The 13033-nt window shown below is 39.9% G+C and overlaps 1 protein-coding gene across 2 annotated transcripts; it reads right to left on the reverse strand.

Annotated features, from left to right (window-relative positions):
- Positions 1–771: 771 nt before the first annotated feature.
- ebag9 (estrogen receptor binding site associated antigen 9) lies at positions 772–10897 on the reverse strand. 2 transcript variants are annotated; one of them, XM_004086628.3, is made up of 7 exons: positions 10560–10897; positions 10265–10359; positions 8512–8593; positions 8246–8401; positions 6662–6772; positions 4583–4674; positions 772–1374 (listed from the first exon to the last, which is right to left on the reverse strand). In XM_004086628.3, exons 2-7 carry the CDS (start codon positions 10345–10347, stop codon positions 1257–1259), a joined length of 642 nt encoding a protein of 213 aa, XP_004086676.1. In that variant the 5' UTR covers positions 10348–10359; positions 10560–10897; the 3' UTR covers positions 772–1256. The 2 variants fall into 2 exon arrangements, with proteins under 2 accessions (XP_004086676.1, XP_011471587.1); XM_011473285.4 differs by having other exon boundaries at positions 10693–10874.
- Positions 10898–13033: the final 2136 nt, after the last annotated feature.

Below are 13033 nucleotides of genomic sequence, written 5' to 3' on the forward strand. Positions count from 1 at the left end.
CTCATTTGTCTTCTGCAATGATGGGTGTAATGTAACGTCATGAGGACTTGACTGTGCACTTTCAAAATGGAACTCATTTTATCATCACATCAAACTTTATAAAGCACTTTTCAATCAACTGAATTCATTCATTGAGCCATTGTCTCCAAACCAGCTAAAATGCCTAAAAAATAAATTCAGAATATATTTACTCGTTGACTAGTCCTGCGGCTTCCCCTGCTCTTGAAGCTTGTTTTGGGTTAAAGATCTTTTACACAATAATGAAATAAAATGAGTTGTGGGGGGTTATTTTAAAGGAGAGGGTCCCAATTACAGGATAAAGGTGTGGTTTTCAAAGAAAACTGCAGAAATCCTTTGAAAAAGGATTATTTTTTAATTATACATACATTAGGTATATCCCTTAATAAATAAGCAAAAGTATTTTACATAACTGCATAAGAGCAGAACAGACTAGCTCTGCACCCCACCCTCCCAAAGAAAAACATCCCCCAATTACAGTTCAGATTTTTAGGACAGTTTTTTACTGCTTTACTCCTACAAACTCCAAATAACATGATCCTTTGTCAGAACAAAAAAAAAACTGCCTTATTTTCCTTTAAAGTATTTTTTAAATTTCTCTGACCACAATATTTAACATATTCAGTGTTTGCATCTGCATCCAGTTAATGCAGGAATCAAATTCCTATTCAGTATTTAAAGATGACATGAATAGTAAAAGGTAGATGGCGTGCGGTTTCCATAGGAACCTCCTGCATCAATTCAGAAACTCCATTTGTAAAGCTCCAGGTTTTTATTATTTTGCAGACCTTCAGTGTGAGGGCTCCACAGTATAGATGAAACAAGAAACATTCATTAAAAACAGAAATGTCTGACAATATAAAAACATAAGCAGCAAACCAAAGGATGTCACTGGTTCACAGGTGATGCAAAAATAAATTACTGCACTCTTGATCTGAGTTTTCCAAATGAAGCACAGGTATTATATTATTCACAAATGATTCTAAGGAAAAAGAAAAAGCTGCTTTCAGACCCATCAGATCCAAAAACAGAACCCAAAGAATGTGATGACGTGTATCACCTGCTCCTGAGACTAATGCTACAGCGCTGCAGCTGAAGGTCATTTTACAAAAAAGAATAACCGGGATACAATGAGAATCCAGGTAGGTTTAATTACTTGAAAGACAAATTCATGATAGATCAGTGTCTCTGTCCCCAGCCCAGTCCCATAAGGCTCAAAACTGAGATTCTTTAAAATGTTATGAAAGCTTGACGGCAATTTTTTGCTCTTTCTTCAGCATTCTCTGAGCCTCTTTCTCCAACTTTTTCCGCTGCTGCTCCATGAACCGCTTCTCTCTCTCAGCCAGCTTCTGCTGCCTGGAGACAAACGGGAAGAAGAAACATGAGGGAAGTTTACAAAGAGCAGCACTTCTAGCAGATCAGTTGAGACCTAAAAATGATTACATTTTATTTCACACAAAATAAAATTGCTCCCTCTGCTGGTCATTAAAATAAACACTAAGTGAGAATACAAACATATTTGCTTTGCATATAAAAGGTCTCTTCTCTCAGACTTCACACCCAAATTTAGATCTGACTTATAATCACAGTTCTTTACTTAAAGACCTTCAAAAGCAATTTATGCCTAATCCCTACAGATGTCCAGTTATTCCTTTAAAATCCAAAAAGCCCATATAAGCATGTGGGCGGATCAATCTGAGTATTGATAGTATCAATAGCAAGGATACTAGCATTACGAGATCGATACTTTAGTTGCAGTTTTTCCTTGACCCTTGAGCACTATGGTTGGGTCATTTTCACCCGAGCAAAACTATTGACATGAATTTCAATATGTAGCGTGTCAAGGAGTCTGTGCCTTTACCAGGAAAGTCTCACACGTCTCAGGAATGGGTGGACCAAACACCAAGTTTTTAGGATCCTTTTATTATTTTTTACGAATTTTATGTTCACAAATGACTAATTTTGGAGCATTTTTTGAGCATGTTTTTAGGAACTTCCTATGTTTTTCTTTTTCAATTTGTTACACATACCACATTAAAAAAAATAAAGAAAACACTGCTAATTTATCATGTTGTCATGTTAGGTATATTATATCAGGTAAAAATTAACCAGCAAAAGTGATTGTCTAGGTTTAATACGTATAGTTAAGAGCTTGAATTTACTTAAAGAGTTCATGAAAGAGCAGCGTCTGTCTGTCTCCAGTGTTGCCAGATTGGGCAAAAAACAGCCCAATTTGAGCAGAAAACTGTCCAATCTGGCAATGCAGTCTGTCTGTAAACAAACTCACACCTTGCCCCTCCATCAGTTGAGAACAAATTCTCATTTACAACGATGACTCCACATACACCATTAGGGGTGTGACGATAATCGCATCACCACACGTTTTTTTTTCTTGGAAAGTTCTGCATATGGTGCGTGATTGGAACTATAACAAACACATTAAACACATTCATCTTTGCTAATATTTTACTTTTCCTGCTAGTCCTGTGTTCAGACTTCAAGGGTTTCTCTTACACACACACACGGTTCAGCAGCACACACACATCCTCATTCTACAACAGAAGTTTCCGTCTCGCGAGGAAAAAGAACAAATTGACTGCGTTCTAATTATTCACTTCCATTGCAAGCTGTGCGTGTGTTCTTGAGTGCGCGACACGGCCGCCTCCTGCCCCGCGTTCTTCATGGGTGTCAGGCTTCATGGCTACTAGAAAGGTGACAAAGTGTCTGCAGTCTCGTTTATTACCGGGCAATATATAATAATCTGAGAAGATGTCTGTATCAGAGAGCACAGGTGAAGGCTCACGTGCAGCTGGAGAGCGGTCCGCTGCAGAAGAATCAACACACCCCCCCAACACACTTGTGTGCTCCTTCCTCCTACACACGCAGCGCACTGACACACACACACACAGTCATTCTACAACACTTATAATACAGTGGTGGACAAAATTGTTGGTCCCCCTCAGTTAAAGAAAGAAAGTCCACAATGCTCACTGAAATGACTTGAAATGTTCAAAAGTAACAATAAATTAAACTTTATAAAAAATTAAATAATCAAAATCAGCCATTACTTTTGAGTTGTTGATCAACAGAATTATTTAAAAAAAACAAACTAATGAAATAAGTCTGGACAAAACTGATGGTACCTCCATAAAAAACTGAGAACTAATTGTCCAGGGGGTCATGATGAACTCAGGTATGTCCTTTAATTGACATCACAGCTGTTTTCAAACCCATAATCAGTCAGTCTGACTATTTAAAGGGAGACAAATAGTCACGTTGCTGTTTGGTGAAAAGGTGTGAACCACACTGAACATGGACAACAGAAAGTGAAGGAGAGAATTGTCCCAGGACATTAGAAACAAAATTATAGACAAACATGGTAAAGGTAAAGGCTATGAAACCATATTTAAGCAGCTTGAAGTTCCTGTGACGACAGTGACACATATTATTCAGAAGTTTAAGACCCACGGGACTGTAGCCAACCTCCCTGGACGAAGAGGAAGAGGAACATTGATGAAAAAGAGAAAAGCGCTGGACTATTCTGAAGTGGCCTTCTATGAGCCCAGATCTGAATCCCATTGAACATCAGTGGAAGGAGCTGAAACATGCCATTTGGAGAAGACACCCGTCAAACCTGAGACAACTGGAGCAGTTTGCTCATGAGGAGTGGGCCAAAATACCTGTGGACAGGTGCAGAAGGCTCATTGACAAATACAGAAACCGTTTCATTGCAGTGATTGATAAATTTTAATTTATTGTTACTTTTGAATGTTTCAAGTCATTTCAGTTAGCATTGTGGACTCTCTTTCTTTAACTGAGGGCTACCAACAAGTTTGTCCACCACTGTAGTTAGTTAGATGGGTAGTAGTTAGTTGTTGTTTGTTAATAAAAAATACCATGTCGTTATTGTATTCTGGACCTGGGCCCCATAGAAAACCTTTGGGATGAATTAGAGCAGAGACTGAGAGTCCGGCCTTCTCCACCAGCATCAGTGTGTGACCTCACAAAGTTCCTATTGACCTCTATGGGTTAGGAATGGGTTGGCACTTCAGTTTATATGTGAGTCAAGGCAGGTGAGTGAATACTTTTGGTAAAATGTTGTATATTATACTTTCAAGTTCAACTCCATGAAAATTCTGCATTTACATAAAAAAAAAAAATCCGACACAAAACTTGAGTTTGTGTTCAGAATTTAAACAATTAACTTCTGCAAAACATTAAAACAAACTATTTTACTTTGACTCGTCTTCCAGCAACTAAACTTATCTTGAATATGATTTTGTTTACCTTTCATTATAAGGACAAATCCAAAAATCCACATCTTTTTAACATCATTTTCTTTTCTTTTTGTTTATACCAGTCAAAGGTGAGCCAAAAAACGGCATCCAATCAGTTCAGTTCCTGTCTTTACAGGGAAGATGCCGAAAACTTTGAGATATATCAGCAGTAGTTTGTTAAAATGGATCCCTCATCTTGAGTCCTAAAAAATGGCTGATTCTCATTTCTTTGGATTGAACAAACAGCATGCAGGCAGAAAAATCAGAAAACGAGGATGAAAATTTACCTTAGCACGTCTTCTGCCTCCCAGACAGCATTAGACTCGTCCTCCCAGGCGTTGGCGTCTTCCTGCCAGGTTTCCATTTCCCCCAGTTCAGCCTGTGTAAACAGGCAGAATTAAGATGATTATAACTGTGGCGTGGCTATAATACCGTATTAACCATAAGGCGCACTTTAAGGTCTTTAATTTAATGTAAAATGCACGGTGCGCCTAATGTGTTGTGGTGTGACTTCGGTAAAGAGGATGTAGGAGAGGACAGCATGAGAATGATAAGGAGGGAAGTGAGGACGTGAAAGAAGACACCCCCCGAATAGTGCAAAGTGCAGGTTTGAGCATGATGCAGAACAACATCGTTTTGGAAACCATGAAAATGCAACCTGCAAAGAGACACACTTATGATGCACAGTTGAAACTCTAAGCTGTCAGCTACGCAGAGGAACATGGGAATCCAGCAGCTACAAGAGAATTCAAGATGAATGAATCCATGGTTCACAGGTGGAGGAAGCTGGAAAACAAACTCCGACAGATGAAGAAGACGCAGCTGAGTTTCCGTGGAAACAAGGAGAGATGGCCTGAGTTGGAAGACCGACTCAAGCGATGGATTGACCATCAGAGAACAGCTGGGAGAAGAGTCTCTATAGTCACCATTCCACTGAAGGCTTGCAGAGGAAATGAAAATTGAATGTTTTCAAGGAGGTCCGTCTCGGTGCTCTCATTTTATGAACTTGAGTCATCTTTCCGTCCCGCAAGGACTACGGTGGCGCAGCAACTTCCAGCGGGTTACAAAGAAAAGCTGTCGATCTTCTGCTCCTACTGCAGTGAAAAGATTGTGGCCAAACACATCCAGCCCAACATGGACGAGGTGTCGCTCACTTTTGACATCCCGGTGAGTCACACTGTCGAATGGCGGACACAGTACTCAGACTGGGAGGCAGCGCCGGGCGAGTTACGCCACGGTTTGTGAATGGATTGTAGATGCTTGGTCTAACATGTCTGCTTGCACTGCTCTTCAAGCTTTGGCAAAAGCCGGCATCATTCAAGAGGAGCCACACGGCAACGAGATGGACTCTAACAATGAGGAACGGGAATCTGCCGTGTTTAATAGAAATTTAGCCCAGCTGTTCATTTCAGATCCAGAAGATGAGGACTTTGATGGATTTCTGGATGCTGATTGATGACTGAAAATATAAAGAATGAATCACAAACAACTCAGTTTTGCCCCTGCTGCCTTTTTTAAAAACACACATTTAAGGAGTGATATTTCTGCCACCATGTTGCACACAAAGCTTTCTAAGTTGCAATGAAAATGTTAAATATTTGCTTTTCAATTATTTTTTATTTTGCTCTCAAAAACTTTTTTTGAGTTTGCGAAACATGTTTTCGCATGCGTTGTGTGCCATCTCACTCTTTTCCTATCTTTGATTTTGCTGACTACTCTGAGCACGACTTCGTTTGATGACAGCTTTGTCACGTCAAACTGAAACTTATCTCAGCAAAATTTAAAGATAGGAAAAAAGTGAGATTTGACACAGAACGCATGCGAAAACCTTTTTGGCGGTGGCAGTTTTATCACGCCAAGTCGCGCTCAGAGTAGTTAGCAAACTCAAAGATAGGAAAACAGCGAGATTTGACACAACACATGTGAAAATGTGTTTTGCAAACTCAAAAAAAGTTTTTGAATGCAAAAAAAAAATAATAATTTGAAAGCAAAATAAAAAATAAGTGAAAAGCAAATATTTAACATTTTCATTCACAACTTAGAAAGTTTTGTGTGCAACGTGGTGGCAGAAATATCACTCCATACACATCAGCATGCATGTTTTAACGTGCCTTAAAACCTGGAGCGCCTTTTGTATTTGTCAAATACAGAAAAAGGAAACCCGTAACTGAAACTGCGCCCCATAATCCAGTGCGCCTCACGGTTGTGAAAATACAGTACATTACAAAAATAATAACTGACGTAACTGCACTTTGATTGATCCAACAGGCTGCTTTACCTGTCCTGTTACATGTTCCTTTCTACACAAAGCTTCTGGTTCTACGTTAGACTTTTGGTATGTGGTATGTGTAACAAACACAACTCACTGAAGGTGGACTGAAGGCCATCATGTCCTGGGAAGCTGCCAGCCTGCTGGAGAATCCTGCCGAGCCGTCAGGAGCCTGGTAGTTCATGGGTTCCCTCTTCTTCAGCACAATCTTCACAGCAAACGAGGAAGAGGATAGGTTCATTTCAGACAACAGCAAAAAGTCAAAACAGCAGAGCAGATGTGATTTTGGATTTGACTAATCATTCCAAGTCGATCCCTTTATACAAGCATTATTGTACATGAATGAATCTCTTTAATTCAGACATGAAAATGTCTGAGCTCAACGACAAAAGGAGATAAGACCCCTTCAAATATTTTATACATTTACACAAATTACATTCAAACAGAGATGATTTCATTTATGCTAGAAGCCTTGAAGTCGGCTAATGTAGCTTTAAGACAGAAGAATGACCTTTTGCTTCACCCGTGGAATCAGAAACATTCAATGCTGCAGTTCTTTTAGTAAATGTTTCTCCCATCTACTGCTTCAGGAGACTGTTGTGTGTTCTGCCCTCTCAAGAGTCTTCCTATGCATTTCCAGTGTGAAACCTGCTGTAGAAAGCTGCATTTATCTAAAACTCTGATTTAATGGAGACAAAGTCTTTGCATGTGTATAGGTGTGTAGTTTTGTTCACATGGAAATGTCACAGCTGTGAGAGGCTGTGGGACAAATTCTAATGTGTGACACATGAGTGGAACCAATCTGCTTTGCATTCCCAGCCGTTGCAAATTGGTGCACAAATAGTGACCGCAGTGCAAATGTGTGCGCAGATCCGGGCTTTTTGCATCAGAGAGATTTTGGTTTTTGTTTCCATTCCAGAATGACAGATGTGACTGGTGTGGGTCTTTAATGCTGCACACAATGAAAATGGTGTTTTTGGTATTTTCAACATGTTTTCTTCTGATGGAGGACATTTATAAGCAGGTTAAGCTTAAAACTCCAATTCTGAGTATTTACTTATTCAATAAGTTCTGAATCAGGAGCAGACAGAAAAATGCTTTTTTTTTAAAAAGTGATTATTTGTTAGGTGTGGGGCACAAGTTTCCGGCTCTGCTCCATTGTGATACATCCACTTGTAGACAAATAGATCCATGTACGTCTTTGTTTTCCTCGTCTGAACTGGGGAGGGTTACTCTGCACCAACAGTCCCGCCTACAAGCTCTCAAATATGAACCAACCTTCCACAAGTTAAAAAATGACCACAGTAAGAATGCAATAATGACTTATTTCCTTTAAATGAATTAAATTAGACGTTGTTGATTTTTTTTTCTTTTGCACCGTAAGGGGTTCCATAAACCATTTGAAGAGTTAAGCTAGTGAGACAAACAAACTACATTTTGCTGCCACTACATGAAGAAATCCCGGTGTTCAGGCAAAGCTAATGACCCAGAAACACAAGTTCAATTGGTAACTCATGACCATCTAAATAAAACGTCTGCTGAAACACAGATGATTCACAAAAAGAGGTTTTGATTCTATCCTGTGTTTAACAGAGATACGAAATGCTGTACAGATTTCAGAGGCAGGAGATGCACGACACTGTTCAAAACTTCAAGATGTGGAGGCTTCTTCAGGACAAACCTTTTGTGTCTTCCTGATGGTGGGGGCCATGTCTTTAAAGTAGTCCGGCTCTTCTTCTTCCTCATTGGGTGGAGGGGAGATGGTACCGTTGCCACCTTCGATCTTAATACTTGTGGGAGCATCTTCGTCCCAGGAGCTCCAGTCTTCAATCTCTGGCTGTGCAATGAATTCAAATAGGGAGTAGAAACCAGCAATAAAGTCAGATACAGAGTAGAAACCAGCACACTTAGCGCCATCTTTGTTTTCACAATGGACACAAGACTGACCTGCTTTTGTAAAGAGGAGGAAAAATCCACCGTTGTTGGAAGAGTTATTTGATCTCCACTGAGTTTGCGTCCTCTTCCACTCCTAGATGAGACATTTGATGTCATTTTTGTCGAAGGATGTCAAGAGAGAAGGAAGGAAAGTGAGACTGCTACAGTGTCACAAGCAGAACTGGCTTGATTTCTTCCAGACAAGCTCAAGCAGAGAAAAATAGAAGAACACATATCAACGACAAAAAGGAGTTCAAAGGAAAATCTATTGAAAACAGTCACAGAAATGATTCCTCATTTAAGCTCATAGATAATGAACCGGATGTGCGACGACTCTATAAAAAGAGATCATTGAAACTGAGCCTCAAAAATGATCTTAGTCAAGACTCTGATTAGGATAGTGCAAAGCTTCAACTGCCACTTGAAGTGATGAACTATCCTCAACTGTTTTCTGTGAGGAAAAAGGAAAACAGAAAGTTTGACCTGCTCCTGTTCTCCTTCAAGCTTTAACAAAAAACACCAAACATTTTGTTCAGCAGTCTGCATCCTCTGCTGCTACCATAAACAAGCTGCTCCGATCTTTAAAGACGATTAATGTCAATTTTTAGAGACGAGTTTAGCAGTAAATTTGGTTTTAGATGCTGATCACAACGACCTATAAAGATACTGATACCAAAGGATACTAGGGCTGCACGATATGAGGAAACCGCGCGATATTAGCGAATATTATTGTGATCACGATATAACTTGCGGTATATGAACAAATAGCAAAACAACCAAAAACCTCATTTCACTTTTACCGCAACAGTTTAATTGAAATAAGAGCAAACATAAATTACACTCCAAATGGCCCTCGCCTACATAGGAAACCAACATCTAGTGAAAACGAGCTCCAAAATAAATAAAAGAACTCCATCCAATTGGCCAATAACGTTAAGGCGTCCATCTGATTGGTCAAATGCATAAATTGATTCGTTAAATACTTCAAGCTGCCATAAGATTGTTTTAGCACATTTAATGTAACCATTTAATGCAATTTTCGGCATCTTTTGCCATAAAGATACATTTGCGATTTAAAGTGCAGGCCTAAAGGATACTAAAATGAGAAAATAATTAATTAACTTTTATCATTTTAAATACATTGTCAAAAAAAAGGAGAGATAAAAATGCGCAAACTTTATCCCCACATAAAATGCTGCTTCTAAAAAGAGCAGCCCATTCAGAATGTTGCTGTTACAACCAGAACCAGAAATCACATCACAAACTCCTTAAAGGCCCACTCAGATGAAAATCCTCTCTTTAACATGCTCTTCTGGCATTTCTTCTGATGACAGAGGATATTTATATAAAGAGAATAAAGCTCAAAGCTGCATCTTTTTCTACCAGTTCTGAATTAGGAACAGGCAAGACACTGCCGTTGGGAAAAGCTTTTAGCAGTAACGTAGGGGCTACAGGCTCCCTGCTGCACTTCATTTTGATCAAATACGTGTTGACAACTTAACCCACATACATCTTCGTTGTCCTCGCTCGATGTAGCATCTGGCTCAAAACTGTCCGGCTGGAAAGCTCCAATATTGCTCGGTGCCTTTGCTGCACCAGTAATGTTAGACTGAGGTTGTGAGAGGCTGTAAGCTACCAGCACAGATTGTATAAGACAAGGGATGATGGGAAATGGGGGAGCAGTTTTAGATTCTAAGGAATAGAAATCTGAGGTATGAACTGTACTGAGCAATGTCCTCTTTATTTAGCAACCATCCCAGCTTACCTGCATATCAACCTTTTCAGAAAGGAGAGGATGCTGGCTAAACATGTGCAGATCTTGAACAGACGGAATTGAGTGATGGCCATGATGAAGGTGATCTGATGAGACAGAAAAACAATCGGGTTTTTTGTTTTTGTTTGTTGTTGCATTTTTAATCATGACAGCTGGACTAAACCGGGCTACTGCAAATATTTTAAATTGTGAAATTCTAACGTCAGTTTTAAGCCATCATACGAACAAACACAGGCAATGTAAGCAGTATGGAATGAATTACTTGTTTTGGAAAGGTCGTACCTACCTAATTTAATGTAAACACCGCGTATGCAGAGCAGATGCGTCGTGTTCGAGGCAAAAACAGTCAAGTTCATTTATTTGCTAAGCGCTGCTTGCTAGCTTTAGCTTAGCCCGTTGTAAAACATTGTATTGTTTACCTCTTTAAAAGCCGTTTTTCAGAAGACACATTAGCAGTGAGTAAAAACATCACCGTGAATGCAAAGGCTGGCACGCGGCAGAGCTCCGCAAAGATGTAGTTTCTTGACAAAATACTTAAATTTGTGCTAATGCTGGTCTCTGTCCCATGGCTGCCATCTTTGAATTGGGAGGAGCAACAATGAGGAAGTACACGTCATCCTGCTGCATTCACGACCACCTGGAAAATTGAAATAAAAAAAAAAAAAAAAAAAAAAAAAAAAAAACACATCTTCAAGGCAGAGCACCAGGCTGGGATGAGACCTGGCGAGACAAGATTGAGACAATAATAAATACATTAAAAAAATACACTAATAAATAACAGTTTATCAATAATTTTATCACTCAATATCATAGAGTGCTGAAATCCCCCTTTCCTTCTTTGTCTTTTTGCCGCTACCTTCAGGGGTCACCACAGCAATGAACCCGGTGCACCTACAGGTCCTGACCTCTGAAGCCTCATCGCTCGCACCGACCACCTTCCTGTCCTTCTGGACGGCATCCATGAATCTCCACTTTGGTCTTCCTCTAGACCAGTGTTTTTCAACCAGTGTGCCGCGGCACACTAGTGTGCCGTGGGAGATGGTCAAGTGCGCCGTGGAGAAATTGCCCTCATTAACTGATCTAAAAACATTTTCCATCTCCAGGAAATCAGCTCTTTGTTCATCCAAACAGGCCCTGATAAAACACTGAGTAGTTAGGAATATAAAAGATCTTAAAATTACTTTTTCTTTGTGTTTATTTAATTCTATTAAAGACATTTTGATAAGAATCACAGTACCGCGATTTAGCTGCAGCTATAACTGTCAGGAAAAGTCCCGCCCCTTTAACTGTCTCCACCAATCATTCTTGAAGGCTTAATCACATGTCATCAGTCTGACCAATCAGAAGTGGTTAAAGTCTTCACTTCCTCGTTCTTAATTCTGATGATAAAGTCGCTCAGTTCCTACAAAAATACCAGCTAGTGCTCGTCTTTAGCGGCTGGTTCATCTCTTAGAAAAAAACGGCCGCAACTTCCTGCTTTTTCTGCCACAATTATCACAAAAATCCACGTGAGATTGTGCGGGGGGGGGGGGGGGGGGGGCTGTCGCTCAATAAAGACCATGAATTTCTGCTTCTTTTTTTTTTTGGATGCTGGTGTGCCGCGGGATTTTTGTCAAGGTTAAAGTGTGCCGTGGCTCAAAAAAGGTTGAAAAACACTGCTCTAGACCTCTTTCATGGTAGCCACAACCTCAGGATCCTAATACCAACATCATCACTGTTCTTTCTCTGGAGTCCAAACCATCTCAATCTGCATCCCTCCATTTATCTCCCAAACCCTCCTCTGGTGCATTTATTCCTGATTCTTTCCATCCTGGTCCCTCCCACAGAGAACATCAAAATCTTCATCACTGCTGCCTCCAGCTCTGCCTCCTGTCTCTTTCTCCGTCTCTAAACCAACAACATGACTGCTCTCATCAAAGTCTGCTACACGTTTCCTTTCTTTCTTGAAGACACTCTTTGGTAACACATCACACCTGAATCCTTCCTCAACCCATTCCAATCCATTTCACATGCCTCTTCTTCACCTCTTTCCCACCCTCTCTTTTGTTCTAAAACCTCCACCTTCTTCACCTCTGCTCCATGTAACCTCACTGTTCATCTTGAGTTCCTCTCATTTGCACACATATACTGCGTTTTGCTCTGGCCAATCTTCATTCTTCTCCTTTCCAGATCAAACCTCCACCTCTCTAGACGTCCCGCCGCCTGCTTGATTCCTGCTCTCACTTGAAGATGTCTTCACAATGTCATCAGGTCTGCAGAAATTCTCGTCTGACCCCATCTGACAGTCTGTCCATCACCAGAATAAGGACCTTAAAGCTGATCCTTGGTGGTGTCCTACCTCCACCTTTATCTCCTTCGTCAAACCAACTGACAGTATGTCTATGGTCACACCTATAGCTCATTTTACCATTGTCTTCCTGCTCTCACATGTCCTTAAAACTCAAGACAATGAATAAAAGAATGAATGAACATCTTCTCATTTATGCTTCTAGATTTTTTTCATAGCCTTTTTCCTGCTATGAATTTATATAATCTTTATTTCATTCGATTTTTACTTGATAGCATTTGTAGTAGCTTGCATGATTTACAATGTCTAAATGAGGCTATTAGTATTAGTATTATTATTTTTAGAAATGTTTGGTAAAATATTTCTTTTTAAAATATAATATAATACATTTTTTGTTTCTCAGATTTCTGTGAATGCTAACTATCAAATTGAAAATATTTGAATCAAGCCGCCCCCCCCCCCCCGCCCCCCCC

The sequence above is a fragment of the Oryzias latipes genome, chromosome 16 (assembly GCF_053564925.1).
Source record: "Oryzias latipes strain Hd-rR chromosome 16, Olatipes_Hd-rR_3.1".
NCBI lineage: Eukaryota > Metazoa > Chordata > Actinopteri > Beloniformes > Adrianichthyidae > Oryzias > Oryzias latipes.

Coding starts and splice junctions, on each gene's coding strand:
- ebag9 (XM_004086628.3), bottom strand. CDS start 10,347: ATGGCCATCACTCAATTCCGTCTGTTCAAGATCTGCACATGTTTAGCC. Junction 8,594..10,264: donor CTGAAAAGGTTGATATGCAG/GTAAGCTGGGAT, acceptor TGTCTCATCTAG/GAGTGGAAGAGGACGCAAAC. Junction 1,375..4,582: donor GAGGCAGAAGACGTGCTAAG/GTAAATTTTCAT, acceptor GTTTGTCTCCAG/GCAGCAGAAGCTGGCTGAGA.